Raw genomic sequence first — 23,754 nt, 5'->3', positions numbered from 1 at the left:
AGTATTATTAGTTGCCTAATTTAGCCTAAGATTTCAATCTTTAATTTCTTTGCTTCGTTTCCTCTTTCCACGGCTGATCAATATGGTCTTTGCAAACAAATTTTAATTATGCACATTTGCAGCCTCAAGTTTCATCTGGTGATTTTTTAATCCCATTTTTCCCCCATTATGACTTTGCTCGATTGGGCCTTCATAGTTCACAAAAAAAATCAAAAACCGCACCAGCATACAAAGAAAAAACGCTAACGCATATAAGCTAGGATAGCATCGCGAGTTGCCGCGCAGTGGCAGAATGAACTCCACAACAAAATGAACTGGAATCATTTGAATTTTCAAGGAGGTGCCTTTTCATTTTGAGACTTTCTTGTCCCTTTTGGAAAACGAAAATGCAGGTGTAGCTAGAGATAGTGCGGGCAGCAATGTGCCGGAAGCCCTGAACCTGACCGAACAGGGGAAGACTTCGGGGTGAAAATTCAAGCTCTCTTATAGTCCGGCTTGCAGTCTCCCAGATGTGCACTGGGTGCATCAGAATTGAAATTCCTGATCCTTGAGTACTCCTCAGTCAGTTCACTGAGCTGTTTTCGTTCACTGCCCTTTCCATCTGCCCATCATGTGGGGTACAGGAGAGGCTAGTGCCTCCTGCATGCATTATCCATCCAGGAAGGTAGCCAGTGGGTGGACGCGTCAAGAGTCTCCAATGCAGCTTTAGTTTCAAGCGGATAGTTAGTGTATCCAACAACATGAGCATCCCTGTGCAGCTTAGAGACAAAAGCATTAAAGAAAAGAAAGATGGAGTGTGGGAAAAGCTTGGAGCTACATGGCACCTACTTACACATGACCAAATCGAGGGCACACCGTTAGCATGATAAACCTTAAATATTTATATGTTTAACCTTTGAGCTTTTTCCTGCCATTTAGTAAATCCATTTTAAAGTTAAGCAGAGTAGTGTAAAATAAAAGTGCTTACACTATGACTGTGAGCTAATTCTAATATACCACAATTAATCCTCAATAAGAGAATTCCATATAAACTGAGGCACAGATAGGGCTGCGTGGAACTAGCCATGATTAACTATGCAGAGTTACAAAGTAACATTTCCTCGGAATTCCGCAAGCAGGCAGAAATAGGCACACGGCTCACGCTATGAGTTAGCGCAGGGAGCTTGATCCCTGCTGAAAAATAATTGTGAACGGCACCACGCAACGCATCAGAGGGTGCAGTTTCTCAAGTTGATTTTGCTGCCCCTTGAGTAGACTTTCTACTTGAGCAACAGCTTTCCTACTGCGAATGGTCACGACCATCCGGTTGGAGAAATCCCGCCGGGGTGTCCTCCTAGCGACCGAAAATCACACTAGGGGACGCCACATCTCTCTTGCGATCGCTAACTTACTTTGGCGAGCCGCATGCAAAATAAACTCTGTCACGCTGTAGTTGATGGAATTTGGCTAGAACTCTGCATTACAAGCTTAACGCACAGTGGCCAAAACTCCGTCAACTTATATAACCTACTCTAAAAATGATATATATGAGAGGACTCGTTTTGATGAACGGAAGAATACCTTTGTAGAGAGTAGGCATATGGCAAGAGTAATAGAGCTAACCTGAAGTTAAAGAGATCCCTTTTAAACTAAAAACATTCTTAGTTGGGAACAACATACTATATATCCTTGTAGAATTGTACATGAAAAAAAAATATCAGGACCTGATCACATTTTGTATAATATTCTCCCTTCTGAGACATGATAAAGGAGCATGGGCCCGATCTGTAAACTTGTTATGCAACGCATTGGTCTCAGGAGCACCAGTACCAGATATAGGGGGCTGAAATTGTGCCTATTTTCAAAAGGGTACAAAAGGGGGTGGTGATGGACGGAGCATCAGAACCAATCAAACACTCACACCCAGTCAACAGATCTGGGTTTGATCCATCACTGTTCTTTAGCCCACTCTGCCACCCCAGTTCAGACATGGCCATATGCAAATCAGTCTGACCCTGTGCCTCATGGGAACAGTCCAGCCCGAACTGCCAAGCCATGCCTTCCCTGGACCGGAAACAAGCTTCCTAGGACCGGTTTCTGGCATTTCAGCCATCTTCAGCCAGGCTTGCTTGAATCCAGTGGCAAAGTGAGCAAGGGACTCACGTCTGAGCATACCCTGCCAACTTATGGCGAACAAAGCGGTACAAAAGGGGGTGGTGATGGACGGAGCATCAGAACCAATCAAACACTCACACCCAGTCAACAGATCTGGGTTTGATCCATCACCGTTCTTTAGCCCACTCTGCCACCCCAGTTCAGACATGGCCATATGCAAATCAGTCTGACCCTGTGCCTCATGGGAACAGTCCAGCCCGAACTGCCAAGCCATGCCTTCCCTGGACCGGAAACAAGCTTCCTAGGACCGGTTTCTGGCATTTCAGCCATCTTCAGCCAGGCTTGCTTGAATCCAGTGGCAAAGTGAGCAAGGGACTCACGTCTGAGCATACCCTGCCAACTTATGGCGAACAAAGCGGTACAAAAGGGGGTGGTGATGGACGGAGCATCAGAACCAATCAAACACTCACACCCAGTCAACAGATCTGGGTTTGATCGATGTACCGCTTTGTTCGCCATAAGTTGGCAGGGTATGCTCAGACGTGAGTCCCTTGCTCACTTTGCCACTGGATTCAAGCAAGCCTGGCTGAAGACGGCTGAAATGCCAGAAACCGGTCCTAGGAAGCTTGTTTCCGGTCCAGGGAAGGCATGGCTTGGCAATGCGGGCTGGACTGTTCCCATGAGGCACAGGGTCAGACTGATTTGCATATGGCCATGTCTGAACTGGGGTGGCAGAGTGGGCTAAAGAACGGTGATGGATCAAACCCAGATCTGTTGACTGGGTGTGAGTGTTTGATTGGTTCTGATGCTCCGTCCATCACCACCCCCTTTTGTACCGCTATTTTCAAAAGGGGCAACAAGCAAGATCCTGCTAATTATAGACCTATCAGTCTAATTAGCATCCTACAAAAAGTATATGCAAAACAATTCGCAATCAAACTCAGCCATGAGAATAATATCCCCTCACCATATCAAGAGGGTTTTAGAGCGAGAGTTAGTAAGATTTACCAGGTCTTTAGGCTTTTATGCATAGCATGGAAATTTACCAAACTTAGAGGAGGACACCTGTACGTAGTGTTTGTTGCGTTGAAAGCAGCTTTCAACCTCGTCCTAAGGGCCGCCTTATGGGACTCATTGAGAGCCCAAGGTGTAACCAACCATCTTTTGGTACAGATAGTTAGACTCCACCAAGATAATTATGCCAAAGTTTGTTGAGGGTCTAGAAATCAACGCTAACAAGACAAAATATGTGGCTATTAGACTGTACAAGACCTTTAGGAAAAATATTGCTGTCCATCAACAACAACTGAAGTACGTGACTAATTTTAGCTATTTGGGTATTATAATGGACGCAAAATCTTCATGAAAACCTCTTATAAGCCAATCAAAAACTGTTTTGCTGCAAAACTCCATGGCAATCGTAAAAAAGCATCAAGCCACTAAATCGAAGGCAGTGTCACCAGCCTTGGAGGTCTATAAATATAGGGCCCAAACAGCAGCAGTTTACAGGGCAGAATTGTGGGGGGATATAGGGGGGGACCACATGAACACACTTACTGTAGGAGTAAATACATTTGCAAGGATGTTACTATCCCTCCCTCAGCGCACACCTATCACACCATTATACTATGACATTGGTATTAGGAGACTAGAACACCTACCTGCCTTAAGACCTCTATTATTTTGGGTAAGACTTTGGGTCACACACAAACTCATTTGTTACAAGGAAAGATTGAGGGAACTTTTTGAGCTTGATGGCCATGTTACTTTTCCACGGTTTTGCAGTGTACAGACCTGGTTTAACCAGCTGTTTCTGGAATGATCCCTCCTCATTACCAGCCCACTCCAAGAAGGTCTTGAAACAAACCTACTGGGAATATATATTAAATAGTGTGCATTGTAACCCCAGTTCATGAAGGCTTCCTGTGCAATTTTTAAGTTTTAAACCATTCTTAGGCTTGGAACCGAACCTGGACATTGTGCAACCGCAATTGGCAGAGACGCTTTTTATGAAGTTCCGTTTTGATATTCTGCAGATTAACTCTAATACGGACAGATGGTCATCTATTACCATTGCTGCGCGGGGAGCTAATTGCATATTATGCACTTTAAGCGCTGAAGAAAATCTTGCTCATGTCTTGTTCTTTTGCCTGGCATATACTAAATCAAGAAGGAAGTGGATTAAACCACTATGTTGCAACTTGGGGACTAGGAAATTCCTAGAGGCACTGAGAATTTTAAAATCAGATACGTCGCAGTCCACAGTTTTTAGCCTTTATGGATATCTCTAAGCTGTAAGCGGAAGCAGAAGGGTTTGAAATTTTAATGTGTTGACTAAATATGACTTTTTATCTTTTTGCGTTTTTATCATGTTTTATCGTAAGCAGCACTTAGTGTGAACACAATGTTAAATCACAAATATTGTGTATTGACACATGAACCTGCACTGTACTGTATTAAATTATATATGTGTTTTTATGCTTTTTAACTGAAATAAAAGCTATTTTGAATTGAATTGAAAAATACTCTCCCATATGTTGTCTCTTAGCATATTGAGTGGTGTTACTTCAAATCAATCACTTCAAGTTGTATAAATAATTAAACAGTAATTACTTTGACTTTAACTGAACATGTATAATATATAGTTATTTTAAAGGTACCTACTAAAATCCATCCATATTAATTTAAAAGTAACACAGAAGACAAAATTCAATAACAATTAATTCAGGTAAAACGGTTAGCTCCAATTATGAACAATTACTTTACTATAACTCAATCTACTACATTTTAATTTTACAATTTATGACTGAAAAAATACAATCCATTTAGAGTTAGTCAGATATCCTTAATTTGTACACAAGTATAACATAAAACTAAATGTAATTAACATTAGATAGAAAATATAACATAATAAATAATTCAATATAAAATAATGAAAATTAAATTAATGACTTATAGTGTTAACAAAAAACATAAAAATATTACATTGATTCAAGGTAAGAGTATGGCGAGTCTTTCATTCTTACTTGAAATAGAATAAATATGAAATAATGGAAAGGATTAGCCACAGGGTTACTAATCAGAGTATAGCCATCAACAGGGACAGGGACAGTGTGGTAGGGTGAACTACAATATAGGTTTCACTTTTAGGGTACGTGAAGGAACAGAAATAGTAAAGGTATCTAGGTAAGTCATGGGCTAGAAATAAAGGCCCTAATAATGTAAAGCATAAAGGTTTGAAGTGGCGGTAGGTCAAACAATTGCTATTTGTAATACGTTATATCTAGAGCTACTGGTAAAATGTAATTGTGTACCCATTACATTTTTCACATAAATCTGAATTTACTGCACCTTCCACAAAACCCAAAATCTGCAGCATAACTTAAGATTCTCCCAAAAACCTTCCTCAAACTGATTAAAAGTTATTAATATTGATGCTTATGGTGTGCAGTGCTCTACCAGACACTGTACAGAAGTTCTCTAAACATCTTGAGCTGTTCATTGATATAATTAGCCATTTGAAGAGGTGCCCAGATAGTGTGAACATCCCCATGTGATGGACCGGGGAAACGGGCTTTTGCCTGCAGCTGGTAGCAAAAACGTCAAATATCATTCACTCAGTGGGTTAGTTACAGTGATTTCTTCTTTGCCATGGTTTCGTTTTATTTTAATGTGAATATAAATTGTTGTGCACATCACACACATTGGTCTCAAAGCGACAGGTTTATTCAACAGGGAAGCCAGACTTCAGAAGAATCGCAAATGTGATGTATCTCCTTTTAGGATTCAAGTTTTGAATCCTATAGTGTCTACTAGTGAGATTAGTGCATAATAAATATTAAAATTGTACTGTTCTGCAGAGCTGTTATTTAATCTAAGAAAAGCCATAATTGTTTTCTAATGTGCCTTTCGTTTTCACTTAATTTAGCCAACCCTGCCTCATATTTAGGTCCTTCATGGTATCATGAATCAATGTTGTTCATAGTTTCTTTTGAGCGCAGATAATTCGCTTTTCTCCCCAAGACAGCGTACCCACAGCGTAAAGAGAGAGAAGTCTGAGGATAACGCTACCCGGAAAGATGGAGGGGCAGTTTTTCTATATCAGGGAACACTGAACACATTAGAATTAAATGTGTAGTTGCCATTCATCTCTCGAAGGTCCAAAACTCAGAATGGAGTTGACCAGGGCCGGGTAGAGGAAGTGATGTAACTAACCCTTCAGCTACCAGGAAACAGCCAGAGAACCAAAAGGGGAGGAAGCATTGGTCAGGGGAGTCTGTGAATCTTCAGCAAGGGGACCAATGAGAGGGAGGAAAGCCAACTAGTCAGTTGCACAGAACTGTAGGAAAGCAGAGGAGAAGAAGGAAAGGCTAGAGTCCTGCCAAAGAGGGAACTAACTGTCCTGCAAAACAAGGAAAGGCAAAACACAACAAACGTGTGGGAACACCAAATGGATGTGAACTTAGATGGAAGCACAGTAAAGCTCAACAACTGGCATCGCCAAGCGTCATCCTCTATAATCACTGTCCTATTAATGGGTTCTGCCTGTCATGGCCTGAAATTAAAAACCAGCTCCTGACCCCACAGGTCTGCGCTTCACAGCCCCATCCTCAAAAGACTGTCCCAGACTCCACTTCTCCATCTTTCAGAGTGTTGTCACACATTTTATTCTGAAAGAGGGTGTATTACAACTCTATTCATTTATTACTATTTTTAGCACAAGGTACCAATGCCAGTTTAAGACATTACACACTGTCTGTCATCACATTTGATTGCCTTGCTCCATTCTAAGGAGCACCCCCCCTTGCACTGACAGGAAAGCAAACAAATCAATACCTCCTCTGTGAGGAGTCCACACATTACAGACCTTTTCCCCAAAACTCAAGCAGAGTTAAAAAGGCCAACTACCCAAACTTGGGGGACACTGGGTATGATGTTAGCAAAGCGGAATATAGCACTGCATTGGGGGTCCCGACAGGCTCCTACCCTTCCCCAGTGGATCGAGGCCATGGATAAGGCAATGATTACGGAAAAAAACAGTATACATCCATAGAGGGTGCCCAAAAAATGGTCTCTGATACGGGGTGGATGGAATGAATATCGCGGGAATCTGTGCGAACCCCCGAGGGAGGATCAAGAATCAGATGTAAGCGATTGAGGGGACCATTGGAGAGGAATGTATGATATTGTAGACTCTGGACGTGGGTGCTGGGAGTAGGGCGGGGCACACTATTAGATCACCGTCATCATTATGATACAACATATATCAAATGACCATATACTTGTAAAGGACCTGGCTCTCATTATATGCAATGCCTATGATGTTTTGATTGTTTCAGAAAATCTCAATAAAAATATTTGGGGAAAAAAGGCAAGCTACCAAATTTTGACTTAGATTGACACATTCCCCGAGCCAAGGCTCTCTTTCCGATGCCATATTTACTTCAATGAACAGAAATGTATCATTTTAGTTTGGAGCCCAATCCATTTCTCAAAAACTGTACTCACATTCACAAACTATACTCATGCGATGCTTCGCAAGACATATTCATATGCATTGTTTGGAAGACTTGACATATATTGATTTCATTGTATATTGAATAAGAATGCAATGCCTTGTCATACTGCAAGCTACCTTTAGGGCTACAAAACAGGCCTTGCCTTTTGGGATTCTAGACTCTAGAGCTCGGGGTCGTGCTTATTTGAAAGAAATTGAGTGCTCTGTTTTCATTTATAAAGCAAATCTCAAATCCTAAACTTCAAGTATAACTTACAGATGCAAAATTAGCATCTCTGCACATAAATCCACATACTTACTCACAAAATGTCATGAGAAGGAGGCATTAATGCAGAACCTTTTCATTGTAAGTTACACATTTAGAAAATTATCTGTCTCAATGTGAATCCATATGCAGGCTCACAAAGTTAGGTTACTTCAATTTCCCATGGGAAGAAGCTGCTTAGAAATGTGGACCTTGTGCCACGCAGTTTGTACGTGGAAAAAAGTAGCATCTCAGAATGTAAATCCATATACTGGCTCACAACGACAAGATCAGTTACATTTTCTATGGGGAGGAGAATCATATAAATGCAGTTTTCACACCTTTGGGTCTAGAATTGTGCTTTTGTCGGCATGTTGGAGCAAATGGTGGGACTTCACATATATGCACCCCCAAAGTTACACTGCAATGGAGGAAATAACGAAAGTGAGAGAAAGGGCATACACTATCTCCACTTTTGTAAACAGACTGCAAAATACCAGTGAAGGCAGTGGACATGAAACAACAAGTGGGGACCATACTGGCCAGAGTAGAAGAGAGCTTCAATGGGTGAGGTTTTGTCAGCAAGTAAGAACTTCTTATATGAATGAGCCAAAATCTAAGGAGATAATGAGGGTGCTGAAAATAATATGTCAGGAACAAGGAAAGAAGGTGAAAAGGATCAGAACCTGTGATTTGAGTCCAGGCCTTCCACTACGAGGTGCACCTCAGATGAAGCAAATACTTTCTTGCAAAGGTTGTCCTTCCACTTGTAGTGTCATGGATGAATTGTGGGCATTCCAAAGTTTGGGACTTGTTTCTTATGCTAATCCCGTGTGTGTTGCCTGGATGAACAGAGAGTCCAGGTTGCATTGTGGTGTGATGCCAGTTTCAGTAAACAGCCACTGTCGTTACCCCAGCAGGCCTTTCAAAATGTGCAATGGAATATAGCTTGATTTGTGACTTTAATGCAAGTAAATGGAGAGACAGAAGTGCAGATGGCAGGTGGACTTGACCTTTTTGGTTGACGGTCAGACTGCGGCTTAGTTTTAGAATGGCTGAGACCTGCATGTGAGATTACTTGAGAGGTCAGTATTTACAATGTCACAGTAGTGCAGTCTGACCATGAATAAGGACCTGCTCTAAGAGACAGCTGTAGGAACAATAGATAGAGCTTAAGTTGTCCCCACTGCTCAGTACATCAGTTCAGGCTGGAAAGATAAATCAGAGCCGAATGGAGTGCCCACGATGCTGGCATTATGGGTAGAAGTTGCACAGAGTCAGTCCGTTTAAAGGGGAGGAATCGCTTGACAGGGCCTTCCAGAGTAATGAGATCAGCTTTTTCTTATTTCAGGGATCGTTTGCTCTAGCTTATCCTGTGGAAGATGAGACCAAAAAAATCAGGGGGTTCATCCTGTGGGATGAGAGCCAAGCAATTGGGAAGCTTGATTCATGGCTTTTCTGGGAACCCACGAAGATATAAGTACAGGTGTTACTTGGTCTCAACGTTTTTCGTTGAGGGTCAGACGTGGTTTTGGAATAGATGTGAGGTGCATGTGAGATGATTTGACAGACTGCTGTTTACAATGTTACAGCAGTCCAGTCTGGCCACAAATAGGGACCTGCTTACCTCTGCTCTAAGACTTGGTTGGATAAGAGCTTAAGATTTAGATAGAGCTTAAGTTGGTTCCTCTGATGAATATCAAATAAATCAGAGTCAAATGGAGCACCCAGGTTCCTGGCAGCCTGGGTAGGAATTGTTAGGAATGGGTAAGGGTTGCAGGAAGCTGGCTGTTCAAAGTGGAGAAATCTTTTCACAGCACCTTCCAGAGAGGGGCATCTACTTTTTCTCAATATCCTGAAAAGAAGGGTTCCAAGAAACTTGGGAGTTAATCTGACACACTCTTTTTAGTTTGATGAAGATGAATTTATGTATCATCTTTGTATGGATAGAAATGTAAATTGTATTGTTCTAAGGGGTGCACTGTGATGTTGAGAAGAAGAAGGGAAAAGTTCAGAGTTCAATCCTAATGTGCTTTGTGTGCTGTTTAAGAATGATTGAATTTGATCCAAAGCAATCTCTCTTTTTTACTTTTCATTAGAAGTACTGTATGGCATGCTGCCAAGGACAGAATTGGCATTGCCCAGTTTTCTTCACCTGGCATTGCAAGAAATTCCTTTCAAATGTTTGCAGTTGCTCAGTCTGTGCCACATGGTGGTTGGAACCCTAATCAGTGAATGTGAAGGTTATTTGCTTCTACTAAAAGTGAGCTCACTTTCTAAAGCCTTACTTGCTTAAGGAAGGTTTGATATAGGCCTATGGCAGCTTGGCATCTGTGAGTCAGTGAACTGGCTTTGGTTTGTTTCAAGCATAACGAAAGAGCACTCACAGGGATGGCCATGCTAGTGACATCACCGAACAAGGCCGGAAGCATTTTCTTTGAGTGACTTGTTTCGGTGAACATATTTGATGCTTTTTCATATTTGCTACTCTTTCCCAGTTTTCTAAAATTCGATGATTGAATGATGTCAGTGAACAATGTATTGGTGTTGGGGTTAACAGTTGATAGGGGCAAAGTGCGACATTGCGGAGGGATTTCAAGGCTACTGATTCTGTTAATTCACGGAAGATATTGAAAATCTCCTTTGATTCGCTGAGAGTCTCATTTAGTCGTTTGACATGCTTTTCCCCTTTTGGTTTCCCGGTGGTTTCATGGTACACTATGCTGTTGACAAGTTCAAAATGAGTTGCCATAGGCATAGGGCCTTGTTACGATTTAGTCGAGGTGGCAGTCCAACAACTGCCACACTGCTGGACCGCCCATAGTATTACAACTGCGGCGGTCGGACCGCCACGAGACCGCCGGCACCATGAGGATAAAGTATCCTGTTGGGTCGGTGGTCTTTCCCTGGGATGATTATGCTGCTGGTGTGCAGCTGGCACCCCCAAGCATATTTTGAGTTGCCTCACCGCTACCCATTCCATAGCGGTGCAACTGCCATGAAAAGCGTGGTGGAGAGGCAACAAAGGGTGCCCTAACAGGGTCCCCTGCCAATACAGGGCCTGGGGTTGCAATCACGGGGACACATGTTGTGCCTCCCTGTATTTATGAACCCCAGTTCCTGCACGGTGACGCATGCACCACATAGTGCATGCCGCACTGTGCAGGAACTTGCAGATGGCGCTGTCACTGCGGCAGTCTGAATGGAAGGCTCTCCAATAAGCCTTACAAACCGCCACTGCCCGTCTCGGGTTACAATCGAAATCCGTGGAGCGGTGTTAGAACGGCTTTGGGAGTCCTCCTGTGGGGCACTGGTGTGGTGGCCCGCGGGAGGACCACCAAGGTTATAATAAGGCCTTTAGTCTACTTAGATAAAGGACTTTTACTTTAGGTTGACTAGATCCCGCTACACTACTGCCTGACCATTTGTTTTGGTACTCTCAATGTTGAGCTGCGATGAGGTCCCATGTTTTGGTGCTTCTGGATAGACTTCGACTGGACTCATTATGAAGGGGTGTTGTTTTTAAGGGATTACCTGCCAACTGGAGTTGTAGTGCTCTGTATAGTCACTGTGGTGATCTTTTGATTGCTGGCATAGTGTGTATCTCACTGTGTATTAAAGATCTGGAGAATGCTCTGTCCAGATTCGTGGTTTTATTGTAACGTTTTCTGTGTCAAGGCTTCAGGTTCGAAACAGATCTTGAGTGTGACTAGTTCTATGCTGGGGATCTCTCACCAACAGGATATTCCCATGTGCGGCCACGTGGTCTTTAAACTTAAAAGCATTTTTTCTTCTGGCGCATTCAGCCAATGGTTGAAGTCCCACAGTAATAAAATTCTCTCAACTGGGATCTAACGATGCAATGTTACATTTCAAGCACTTCTCCAGGAATGGTTTGATGGTTTGTGATAGTCCAGGGTGCAGTATAGGACTGCAAATGCGAAAGATACGTTTCGACTCACTGAGCATTCGCGGTCATACATTAGAAAGGATTCCTGCATGGATAATGGTCTCCTTGCATTGCTTGCAGACTCTGCTGAGTCTATGGCAGCTCATACTCCCCTCCTCATCTGCAATTGGCTGCAGCTACAACACTTCTACTTGAGAGTACTTCATGTGCTGCCCAATTATTTCAGAATTTTGGTACTAAGCATTTATGGACATATCAGGAATCTTAGGGGATTTTTTTTAACTTCATTTATTGCTGATTTCCACTGGATTTTCAAGTGGATCAATCAGTGGGCAATTTCATCTCCACACAAGGAGGTTGCACACATTTTCAATTTCTAGCCAAGAAATGTAATAAATTAGAAAGCAAATGCTAACACTGAAAATCAGGTATGTTAAACAAGGAGCTGCTGCAGAAAGTAGTAGAGCTGACCACCATTTCAGGAAATAAAGGAGAGCTTATTATTTGGGCTTTTAAAATGTGATTTAGCTGTCACGATCACATTTAAATATATGTGAATGTGCAAATTTCAGTATCAAATTGACCAAGAGATGAATAGTATTTGTGTGAAATAAACATACTGAAGAAACAAGTTTACATTCAGGACTAATGTTGTGATCTTGTGCTGCTGCTGTTGTTGATGCTGAATTCTTGGAAGTCTTAAAAAAGAGTATAATTTGATAATTTGATAAAAACACAGCAACGCCCTATTCTTTTTACATGAGATCATTTCTTCCTTCCAAGGATAGAGAGATGCTGCATGTTCGTCTGTGCAGGGGCTGGCCCAGCCACAGAAAACTATTAAGTGTAATGCTTGCCCTGTCAATGAACCCCACTCCCTTTACCATCAGTGAGAAGCAGAGTTTTCTCAGGATCAAGAACAACCCTGCATCATTCACTAAGTTATCTTCATTTTATTGATAAAGTGCGCATTGGCAAGTAATGTTGACACTGATGACAGACAAAGCCATGTCTGAGTCGGATGTTGTGCTCTGATGCGAGGGGCTTATTTTAGTAAGTAAGAATGGAAGGTATACATCTGTCACAGGTGTATCCAGTGAAAACTGATGTTACTCTGAGCAGGGGTGGATTTGGGGAGTAGGGGTGGTGGGTGAGACATATGTGGAGGGTTGAGGACCCTCGGCCAGAGATCAGCTCTTCCCCCACAGCTCCACCGTGCTGTCCGCTGTCTGCAGTCCCACCCAGGCAGGGTTCGAGACTGCACCTTGCTGGTGCCTGTTGCCTGTACTGTTTTTCTTCCCTGAGACTGTGTTTACGCTTCTCCCCTGCATTGTGCACTTGTAACTCTGCTCTTCCATTGTGTAATTGTTTTTTATTTCTCTTACTGGTATTATTTCACTGTATTTCACTTTTTACCCCTCTCTGTGTCCCGTTTTCAATTCTGGTGTTTTTGCCTGTTTTTCCCACCCACGCCACTCCCGGCGCACCTGCCCCTGCTCCCACCTCCCAGCTGCCCCTCCCTCCCACCTCCTCTACTTAATGGCAACCGCTGCGCGAACGCCGGAGGCAAGCCCGTCTGCACCCGTCCGCGCCTGGACCGCGCCCAGTGCCAGACCCCCTGGCTCCCGCGACCGCTATGACGCCAACACCCTCAACGCACTCAGTGCTGGCCGATCACCCACCTGCTTCCAGGCCTCCCCAAAGCTCACCCACGGACCCTTCACCTGCGGAAACTGCAGCTACACCAGCCAGCGAACACCCACATGTCCTGCCCATCCCACCAGGGCAGGCCACAACCATCTCAGATGCATACTACTCAACACCCGCTCAGTCCACAAGCACGCCGTCGAACGCTGGGACCTTCTCGACTCATCCTCCCCAGACGTCGCCTTCCTGACAGAGACCTGGATGAACCCCTCCTCGGCACCCGACATAGCCATAGTCATCCCGGACGGCTACAAGATCACCCGCAGGGACCGCACCAACAAACCAGGAGGCGGCATCGCCATCGTCCACAAGAATACCCTCAGAATTTCAACCAACACCGAAGATTCCCTCAGCTCGGCCGAACACCTACACTTCCAGATCCACATTGATCACAACACCACCCTCAGAGGAACCCTCATCTACAGACCCCCGGACCCCGACCTCAGTTCAGCGACTCCATCGCCGACGTCATCAGCACACACGCCTTTGCCTCTACAGACTACATCCTCCTCGGAGACCTGAACTTCCACCTCGAGAATGCAAACAACAGCAACTCTCCATCCCTGATCGCCAACCTCGGACTCAAACAGCTCGTCACGACACCCACCCACTTCGCCGGACACATGCTCGACCCCATCTTCTCTGCCAGTAACCACATCACCATCAGCCACACCACAAACTCCACTGGACCGACCACCACTGCATCCACTTCTCCTTCAAGAAACACACCGCACACAACCATCCGCAATGAATCCCACACCGCAGCTGGAACAAAGTCACCGAAGACCAGCTAATCACCACCCTCGCCCGTAGCCCACCTATCGAGCCCACCGACACCGACGCAGCAGCCCACAACTTTAGGCAGTAGATTGACAACTGCGCCAACACCCTCGCCCTGATCAGAAAACCCTCAAACAGACGCTCCAACTCGAGGTCCATTTGGTTTACCTCCGATCTCCAGGCTTCCAAGCGGACGTGCCGAAGGTTCAAAAAGAAATGGCGCCACGAACAAACACCAGACAACCACGTAGCCTTCAAGAACACCAGCTGCAAGCACCACCATCTCATCCGAACCGCCAAAAAGACCTCCTTCAAGGAACGCATCGACAACAATGTACACAACAGCAAAGAGCTCTTCAACATCGTGAAAGAACTCGCCAACCCCAACTCCAATGAGATCCCACCGTCGCAAGAACTCTGCGACTCCCTAGCCACCTTCTTCCACCGCAAGATTGCAGACATCCATGGCACCTTCGTCACCCAGACCACCCCGACAGACACCGACACTCCAGACTCACCGCCCACCAAACCCACCAGCCTCCTGCTCTACTGGAACCACGCCGACGACACCATCAAAGCCATGAACACCATCCACTCCGGCTCACCATCCGACCCCTGCCCTCACCCCATCTTCAACAAAGCAAGCTCCATCATCGCACCCCAACTCCGGAAGATCATCAACAGCTCCTTCGAGACCGCCACCTTCCCGGAGAGCTGGAAATACGCCGAGATCAATGCCATACTCAAAAAACCCAAGGCGGACCCAAAGGACCTCAAGAACTTTCGTCCCATCTCCCTGCTCCTGTTCCCAGACAACTGACTGGCTTCCTAGAGGAGAACAACATCCTGGACTCATCCTAATCTGGCTTCCGCAGCAACCACAGCACCGAAACCGCCCTCATCGCCGCCACCGACGACATAAGGGCCCTGCTGGACAACGGCGAAACCGCGGCCCTCATCCTCCTGGACCTCTCGGCCACCTTCGACACCGTCTGCCACCACACCCTACGCACACGCCTCCACGCCGCAGGGATCCGCGACAAAACTCTGGATTGGATCTCCTCATTTCTCACCGGCAGAACCCAGAGAGTCCACCTCCCCCCTTTCCGATCTGAAGCCACCAAGATCACCTGCGGCATACCCCAAGGATCATCCATCAGCCCTACCCTCTTTAACATCTACATGGCACCTGTCGCCAACATCGTCCGGTCACACGACCTCAACATCATCTCGTACGCCGACGACACACAGCTGATCATCTACTCACAAGGGACCCGACCACCGCCAAATCCAACCCCCACGAGGGAATGAAGGCCGTGGCTGAATGGATGAAGACCAGCTGTCTGAAACTGAACTCTGACGAGACGGAGGTCCTCATCCTCGGCTCCACCACCAATCACGCATGCAATCTGCAATTCATCCTGGACTCTACATTATCCATGACCTAGCTAGTCAACACTGTCTCCTCCTCCTGCTATAACACCCTCCGCATGCTCCGCAAGATCTACAGATGGATTCCCACCGAAACCAGAAAGACGGTCACCTATGCCCTAGTCAGCAGCAGGCTGGACTACGGCAATGCCCTCTACGCAGGAACCACGGCCAAATTCCAGAAAAGACTGCAACGCATACAAAACGCCTCCGCACGCCTCATCCTTGGAATCCCCCGCCACAGCCACATCATCGCCCACCTGAGAGACCTACACTGGCTCCCGGTCAACAAGAGGATCACCTTCAAGCTCCTCACCCACGCTCACAAAGCACTCCACAACGCCGGACCAGCATTCCTCAACAAACGACTCACCTTCTACACTCCGAACCACCCACTCCGCTCCGCCAACCTCGCCCTCGCCTCTGTCCCACGCATCCATCGAACGACCACCTGCAGCAGATCATTCTCCCACCTCACAGCCAAGACATGGAACACCCTCCCCAACCACCTGTGACAGACCCAAGACCACCTGACCTTCAGAAGACTCCTCAAGACCTGGCTGTTCGACCAGTAACAGCTCCCCCCCCAGCGCCTTGAGACCCTCACGGGCAAGTAGTGCGCTCTACTAAGTATTTGATTGATTGATTTTAATTCCTATGCAAGAGGTTCATTTTTCCTATTTGTGTTGTTGAAGGTTTCCTGTCCAAAATAGTGTTCAACAGTTTTTCTGTACGCTAATTTTCTGGTTTAATCATTGACAAGGACCTTGGCTACAGGGAGAATTTGGCCTTTCTTCATGCAATCACAAAGAGAACAAGCGAGAGCTTCACTGTGCCCAGTCCTTGGCAGTAGTGAGGGATGCCTGCTTGTGGGAGGATATTTTGCAAAGTATCAGTTTTGTATAGAATCATATATCCCAACATCAGAGAGTAAGGGATCAGTCATTTTGTATCATTACTGACTGGAGAGCCAGTCAAAATCACTTGTTATAAGTACTCACCGAACTTCAGGAACAAAGCCAAACGCATAAACAGGGAAGGGGGCAAAAGGTGGCATCAATGATTAGCCTCAAGGCCAGTAATGCCAGCAGCACATGAAAGTACCAGCTCTCACCACCCTCGTACTACAGTAAGTCTGAATAGGTCTGCAGCTGATACCCACTACCATTACTTATAGTCTCCCTTCGGAGGAATCTGATTGGCTGTCCTACTCTGAACATTCCAATGAATACAATAATATCTTCAATGAAAGCGCAAAGTATAAGCAGCAGTAGGACACTTGACTTTTTGGAGTAATGCAAGATGGAAGAATATTGGAAAGTAGCACATTACAATAGCTCCATAGATGGACTGCACCAGCAGCTACCATTTAAGAACATAAACCATGTCATAGAGCCACCCTCCCTTCTATTTCTCCTGCACCAAACACAATGAAGCGATAACAGAGCTCCCACAATTTGCACCTATTCTGCACGACAACGGACACAGGCATCCCATCTTAATACATCGACAGACCTCTCGGGACACACCGCTACTCTGAGTTGCATCACACACTGATGTGGCAGGAGTGAGACATTCGTAGGGCGCTCACTGTGTTCCTCTAGCTTCATCTGCATCATCACCTCATATTTCAGTACAGACACATTCAGTGGGCCTTGTGTTGCACCCTCAGCTGAGCAGCACCAAGTACCCCAACCCTGGGCTCGCCATAATGCACCTGAATTGTCATGTGGAGAATGCACTGGTGTGTGAGTCCAGACACATCCGCGTAGCTCTCACAACTGGTTTCTAAAACAGCCATGCAATGAGGAAGCGTGCAGGGGGTCACCCATCTGGGACAGCAGCAGGCTGTGGACAGTACTCTTCATTTTACATTACACATACATGCGCTGCATTGACATACAGTCATTTGCTCACAATATTCCTAGTCCTCTGTTCAAACGGGGATTAGAACTCTGGTCTGCAGGGTCCTCGGTTAATATGAGAGCAACTGAATATGAAAATAATAATAACATATGTTCTTAAAATTGGAAAGTAGAGAGAAGGAGATTGTGGACAATTAAAATGGTACATATTCCTCTGTTCTACTCCAATAGAAGAGAAAACAATAAAACCCCAAAAGTAAGCAACCTATATAAACAATTTTCGAATACAGGACAGTCACTGTAGCAATTCCTATAAGAGCGACATCTAGGAAGATAGATGGAGAGCTCTAGGCAAGATCCCTATGTCCCTCAATGAAAAGCAGGGCGCTTGGAGGGGGGCCTTGTACTATTGTCCTCTTTTCAGAGGACCACCGTTCAAGTAAAATAAAAGATGTGCAATACACAGACACACATTGCCAATGTCCCTGCCACACTCTTCCCTTCACAGCACACATATGTTACCAATGTGTGTCAACAGAACTCCAATTAGCAGATCTCTAATTGCAGAAAGGACAAAAAGCATCATTTTAAAATTCAAAAGGCTTCTCTGCAGCAGCTCCTAGGGGGGCATAACCAAGGTCTTAATGGTAATAATCATTTATTTTCATTACTCTGCTTCGCTGTGTGTAGAAGGGTCACAACAATTGCTTCAAAGGTTTATGGGGCATGTAGGTGTGCCTTGAGTGACAACTGGATGAATCCCAAACACAGTCACACTCACTTCATGGAACTGACAACCACCGTCACCATACACATCTGAGGGCTTGCAGCTCCACACACCACCTCTGAAGATATCCACCTATTGAGTGGTGGTGGAATGTGTTTGTGGCAGGGTGTGGGATGGTGAGGCTTTTGCCATAAAATGTGGCATGAGGTTAAGGGGTATTTAAAGAGACTCCTGAAAATAGCAATATGAGCCCTCACGAGCTCTCGGAGGTAGTGGTAAGTGCATGCATTATAAATAGTTTCCTAAATGGAGTTCTGTTTTATTAATTTAACTAAACAATATTAAAAAAAGAACAGAAATCCTGGCCGAAGTGAAATTAACTAACGATGGACCAGAGATCTGCCAAGAGGTGAATAAAATGTGGACAAGTACATTCGTTTTTAGAGAAAGTGTTTGTTGTTTAAACAATACATTTTCTGAATGGGAGAGGCTTCTGAATGGGAAAGGCTCTTGAATGGGCGAGGCTCTTGCAGGGGAGAAACTCTTGAAGGGAAGAGACTCTTGAAGGAGAGAGAATCTTGAAGAAGAGAGACGTTTGAAGGAGAGAGACTCTTGGGGAGAGGCTCTTGAATGTAAGAGACTCTTGAAGGGGAAAGACTCTTGAAGGGGAAAGACTCTTGAAGGGGAGAGGCTTGAATGGGAGAGGCTTGAATGGGAGAGACTCTTGAAGGGGAGAGACTCTTGAAGGGGAGAGGCTCTTGAAAGGGGGAGGGGCTCTTGAAGGGGAGAAACTCTTGGGGAGAGGCTCTTGAAGGGAAGTGACTCTTGAAGGGGAGAGGCTCTTGAATGGGAGAGACTCTTGGGGAGGCTCTTGAGGGGGAGATACTCTTCAAGGGGAGTCTTAACTTGGACTTCAGGTCTAAACTTGGACTTCAGGTCTAAACTGGGACTTCAGGTCTAAACTGGGACTTCAGGTCTAAACTGGGACTTCAGGTCTAAACTGGGACTTCAGGTCTAAACTGGGACTTCAGGTCTAAACTGGGACTTCAGGTCTAAACTGGGACTTCAGGTCTAAACTTGGTCTAAACTTGGACTTCAGGTCTAAACTTGGACTTCCAGTCGAAAAGGGAGACTTCCGGTCTAAACTTGGACTTAAGGTCTAAACTTAGACTCCATATCTAAGTTTTCCTTTTTTGAATCAGGCCCATCATGTTCATGGTCTAACAGGTACTGGGTTTTGCTATGATTTTATCTCAGTTATGGGATCCCCAATCAATCATAGATTACATGCACACAATCAGCTCAATTCACATAATCCATGCCTTCATATTACTTAAGTGTTTGACCTCTCCAAATGGCACCTGTAACACATATGAGGCAGCATTCTTAGACATCATTTGCTTTTAATTCGCTTGGGACAGAAATTCAAATACATTTTTTTGGCCATAGATGCACAAGAAAGTGTGGCACGAGAAGAATGATAATTGAATATGCGCTGTGTCATCCAATCAGAATTTACCTTCTCGGCTGGGCTGAGCTCCTCTTTACTCCTGAGCTTATCCCTGTGTCTGGGTTCAGGGTCAATGATTTCATCTTCTAAAATCTGCATGTTCATATTCAAGAGCCACGCAGCCGTGCGGTCCAAGGCATTGGGATTCACAGGTGAGGGGGCCTAAAATGAAACGCACAACCAGAACAAAAAAGAAGAAAAAAACAAAACAAAAAGGAACAAAAAAAATGAAATTGAAAAATGAACGGAAAGCTGCAACAAAAAAATGAACATGATACTGACTGCAATGACCATTCAAACAAGATACCCCCACTTCCCAATTAAGGTTTCAATTGAATTCTTTGCATGTATTAGAAATAAAAGTAGGACTCCACCAGTGATCTCTGCCTCCTGATGACACATCTACCATCTGTCAAGCTACCCAGCTTTATGCGTGAAGTTGCACGATTGTTTAGCTTCCGTTCAGCGTTTGTGGTATTTTAGAGCCGTTTACAATTATAAACGGACCACAGCCAATGTCAACCACAAGATAAATAAAGCAAAAAGTAAGTTTCTTAATCTAAAACATACCATATCCAGTCCAAACATCTCTCTTTTATTAGGCAGGGTAACTTGAGGATGGCGATGCATTTCAGTGTTGAGGTTCAATGGCAAAGCAATGAGTATGCGCATAGTCAAAAACTAAGCAGCGTAGCGGCTGGATGGAGGAACAGGCTTTACAGTGCTCCCAATTCAGAGGCAGACTGGTCTGTTAAGGAAGTTTGGAGAGTTCTGCAAAGACTGGTGGTTCTGGAAGGCCATGGGGGAATTTGAGTCAAGATGATATGACATCCGAGTGACATACAAAACCTTCAGCTGCCTTCCAGTGGCCCCAGTGCAGTGAGAAACTTCCAGTGGCCCTAAAAGGCAAATCTGCCCCTGGACATGGCAATGTGTTGCAAGATGACAGTGACAAAGAAGCATGCCAATGCAAGCAAAGGAGAGAAATTGATAGCCCAGAGCTGTTTCAGAATTAAACTATGTGTGCTCTGACACTGGCAGCCTCTCGTCTTCTTGACTGGCGATTGAGGTTTCTATCTATATGTATGGCATGGTAAAGAATATTTACACCGAGTGTTCAGCACTGATCCACCAGGGCAGGAGTCATGTAAGACTTCTAGAATATCCACATGAGGCCAATTTCAACTCCCATCCATTGCATCCATATAACTGGGGGTCATTTACATTTATTGGTTACTATGGAGTTCTGGCGCGACTTCTGTCCTTCCGCATATGTTTTGGACTCCCATGCTTCACAAGGTATCATGCAAAGAAAACAGGTTCTAGGCTCTGAAAAATACATTTGGGATACACTTGTCCACTCAAATGTTTAGAGAGTTTCTTAGTGCTAGGGGCCTGCGATTACAGAACCTAGGTTTGCCTTACAGAGCAATTACTTTGTCATCCACACAATTAAAAGGTCCTGCAACATCTCTCTGCTCTTTGACAGACATGTACATTAATTCCACCGAAAGTAATAAATATGGCAAGTAACAGTAATAGTAGACAACCATTCTTGGTAGAGGTAAATAAAAACTGTGCATTGCCTAATAACAATTTAATAACCTTATTACAAAACAGCCTCTAAACCTCCCAATTTTTGAGGCGCACCCTTCCAAAATCAAGGAACAAACAGATAATGCAAATATACATGTTCCCATACACACATCTAAATTAGCCTTGAATGATTTCAAGCAAAATTGCAGCAACTCCAGAATTTAAAGAAGGCAAGGTCATTTAAAAAAAGAAATTCCCAATAAAAATATTTTCCCTAACAAATTTTTCAGCCACAAACTAATGATCTTACTTGTCCAAACTGTCACTTGGTGGAGTGTACCGCAGGAAGGTTTTGTAGTGGTATTGTGGTAAACATTATCAGATACAGATGAACATTAACAATCTTTAAGAGGCATCAAAACATCACTGCAGCACAGTTCAGAAACCAGTGCACAACATAAACTCTCCATCCACGTCAACAGTGTTTCACCACATTTCCTTCCCTCCATGCATTTCCAAGATATACAGTCTGCAATGACATTTCTACATGGACAGTGGGGGAATCTAAAAGAGGTCCATGAGGGACGGACCCATGAATACATTTCAGTATAACAAGAGACTAGACAAATAAGCACCACCGTGTTAGGGCCTATGGCCGATGCGATCCATTGAAGAGACACTTCAGACATGACACTGACTGACAACGCATCCTTCCATGAATGGAAGGAGTTTTTGTGAACAAACCATCCCTGTAAAACAACTTACTTTCGTTATGGACTCAGGTGGGCGAACCTGCTTCCATCTGTATTAGTGGTGCAATCTAGCTTAAAAGAACTGACGTAAACCAGAGAAACTTGATTATCTTAAAAATGCTCACAAGTGTAACATGAACCAGATATTTTAGATTGCACAGGAGCTAGGTAACTAAAGAAATACAAAACCAGTGGCTCGCAGTGGTATCACTTTACAAACAATAAAAGAGTATATGTGGCTTAAAAACAAAATAGTGTATCTGAGAAGCAGATGCCCAGGGTGATGTGTGCTTTGATATTGGCTCAGTTAAGTTCAAGATTGAAAAATTGTATATAACAAAAGAGATTGACTGACTGATAATGGATCTGATGAAGGTAAAATGTACATCAAATCACAATGACCTGTCTGTCTTAATCAGAAACAGCTAGTTTCGCAATAAGCCACTAGTGTTGATGTTTCAATCTATTTTTTCACTGTGAGGGTCATCATCAGGAGAAACAAAATCGAGTCCAAGCACCAGGGTCTAAGACAATACCGAATGAAAAATTATCATTAAAGGAAAATGCTTTTGATTGGTCAAGAAAAGAGTACAATATGTGTTCATCTGTATGAGCATGTGCCGAATCAGTTAGTGGTGACCAGGCAGACAATGCCTTCATCGCTGGCGATACAATACACACTTCATCTTTGATTTTCTTTTTTTACGGACAATGGGGCACACATGGTCACTGATGCAGCCATCGTCTTTGTTTTCGAACTAGTGTCTCTTGTGTTAGTTTCCACATAAACAAGGATTGCATGGGTGACTTGGCAATCTCGAAAGCACTGATGCAAGAACTTTAACTAGCATCCTTTAACTAGCATCTCTTACTTTAGCTGCCAACAAGTTGACAATCTCTGCTGTGGTGCTCCATATTTTGGCCCAGACCCACCCCGGTCTAGTAAGTCCTCTCCAATGCTTTTTTATGTATCTTGAGCCTTTAAGTAATGATTTTTAAGAATTTACTCCCAATGTCCGCGTACTTTTTATATGCTGATCCGTCCTGCTGCGTACCCTTCTTTGTCTTTGCATATATATCAATTAATTTGTTGCAATTCTAACAATCTTTCCATCGAAAGAAGTGGCTTATCAATTTTTCCACAGGTAGGATCAGTTTCTGTTACAGTTGTGCCTTACCCTGCACATTTACTATTATTCCCACTCAATTCTTATTGGCTGAACCCTTTGTTTGCGCTCCTTTAACTGTGGGATTTGTTATTTTGTAAACATTTTCCTATGGCTGGCACACTGCCCAGGTCGCACATGGCCTGACCACGTGCTAAGTTTTTACATTTACTATGTGTTTATCGACCCTTAGGAACCAGTGTGACTGGCTGGCACGCCATCTGAAATTAATATATAGTGATGTAGGTCGTCCCTTGTAGTGTTCTACAATCCGACTTCATTCTTGATAAATCGAAAACACTTTATCGTAATAAATATTTTTTTACATTTTGCATCTTTGGACCCTGGTGCTTGGACTCGATTTTTATGTCCTTATGATAACCCTGAAATTGATTTGGAAAGGGTTGGAACGTCGGCACCAGAGACTTACTGGGACAGCAACTGATGCAGAATTGGACTGTTCCTTCTCCAGATTGTGCGCACCTTGGTTATCTAAGGTAATATATGCTCAATC

General features: G+C 44.2%; 1 protein-coding gene across 17 annotated transcripts in view; it reads right to left on the bottom strand.

The window, feature by feature from the left end:
- The window catches only part of DAB2IP (DAB2 interacting protein), a 1,477,580-nt gene that overhangs the window by 47,884 nt on the left and 1,405,942 nt on the right, over window positions 1–23,754 (bottom strand). For 14 of the 17 annotated variants that reach the window (XM_085613689.1, XM_085613692.1, XM_085613691.1 and 11 more), the window contains one exon: window positions 19,796–19,948. The exons of the other annotated variants lie outside the window; for them this stretch is intronic. In XM_085613689.1, the coding sequence (XP_085469815.1) occupies window positions 19,796–19,948 (153 nt within the window). The remainder of the gene's footprint in view (window positions 1–19,795; window positions 19,949–23,754) is intronic. 17 annotated transcript variants of the gene reach the window in all.

The sequence above is a fragment of the Triturus cristatus genome, chromosome 1_2 (assembly GCF_964204655.1).
Source record: "Triturus cristatus chromosome 1_2, aTriCri1.1, whole genome shotgun sequence".
In the NCBI taxonomy this organism is placed as follows: domain Eukaryota; kingdom Metazoa; phylum Chordata; class Amphibia; order Caudata; family Salamandridae; genus Triturus; species Triturus cristatus.
The sequence above is the reverse complement of the archived record's forward strand: the minus strand, read 5'-3'. Positions and strand labels throughout refer to the sequence as shown.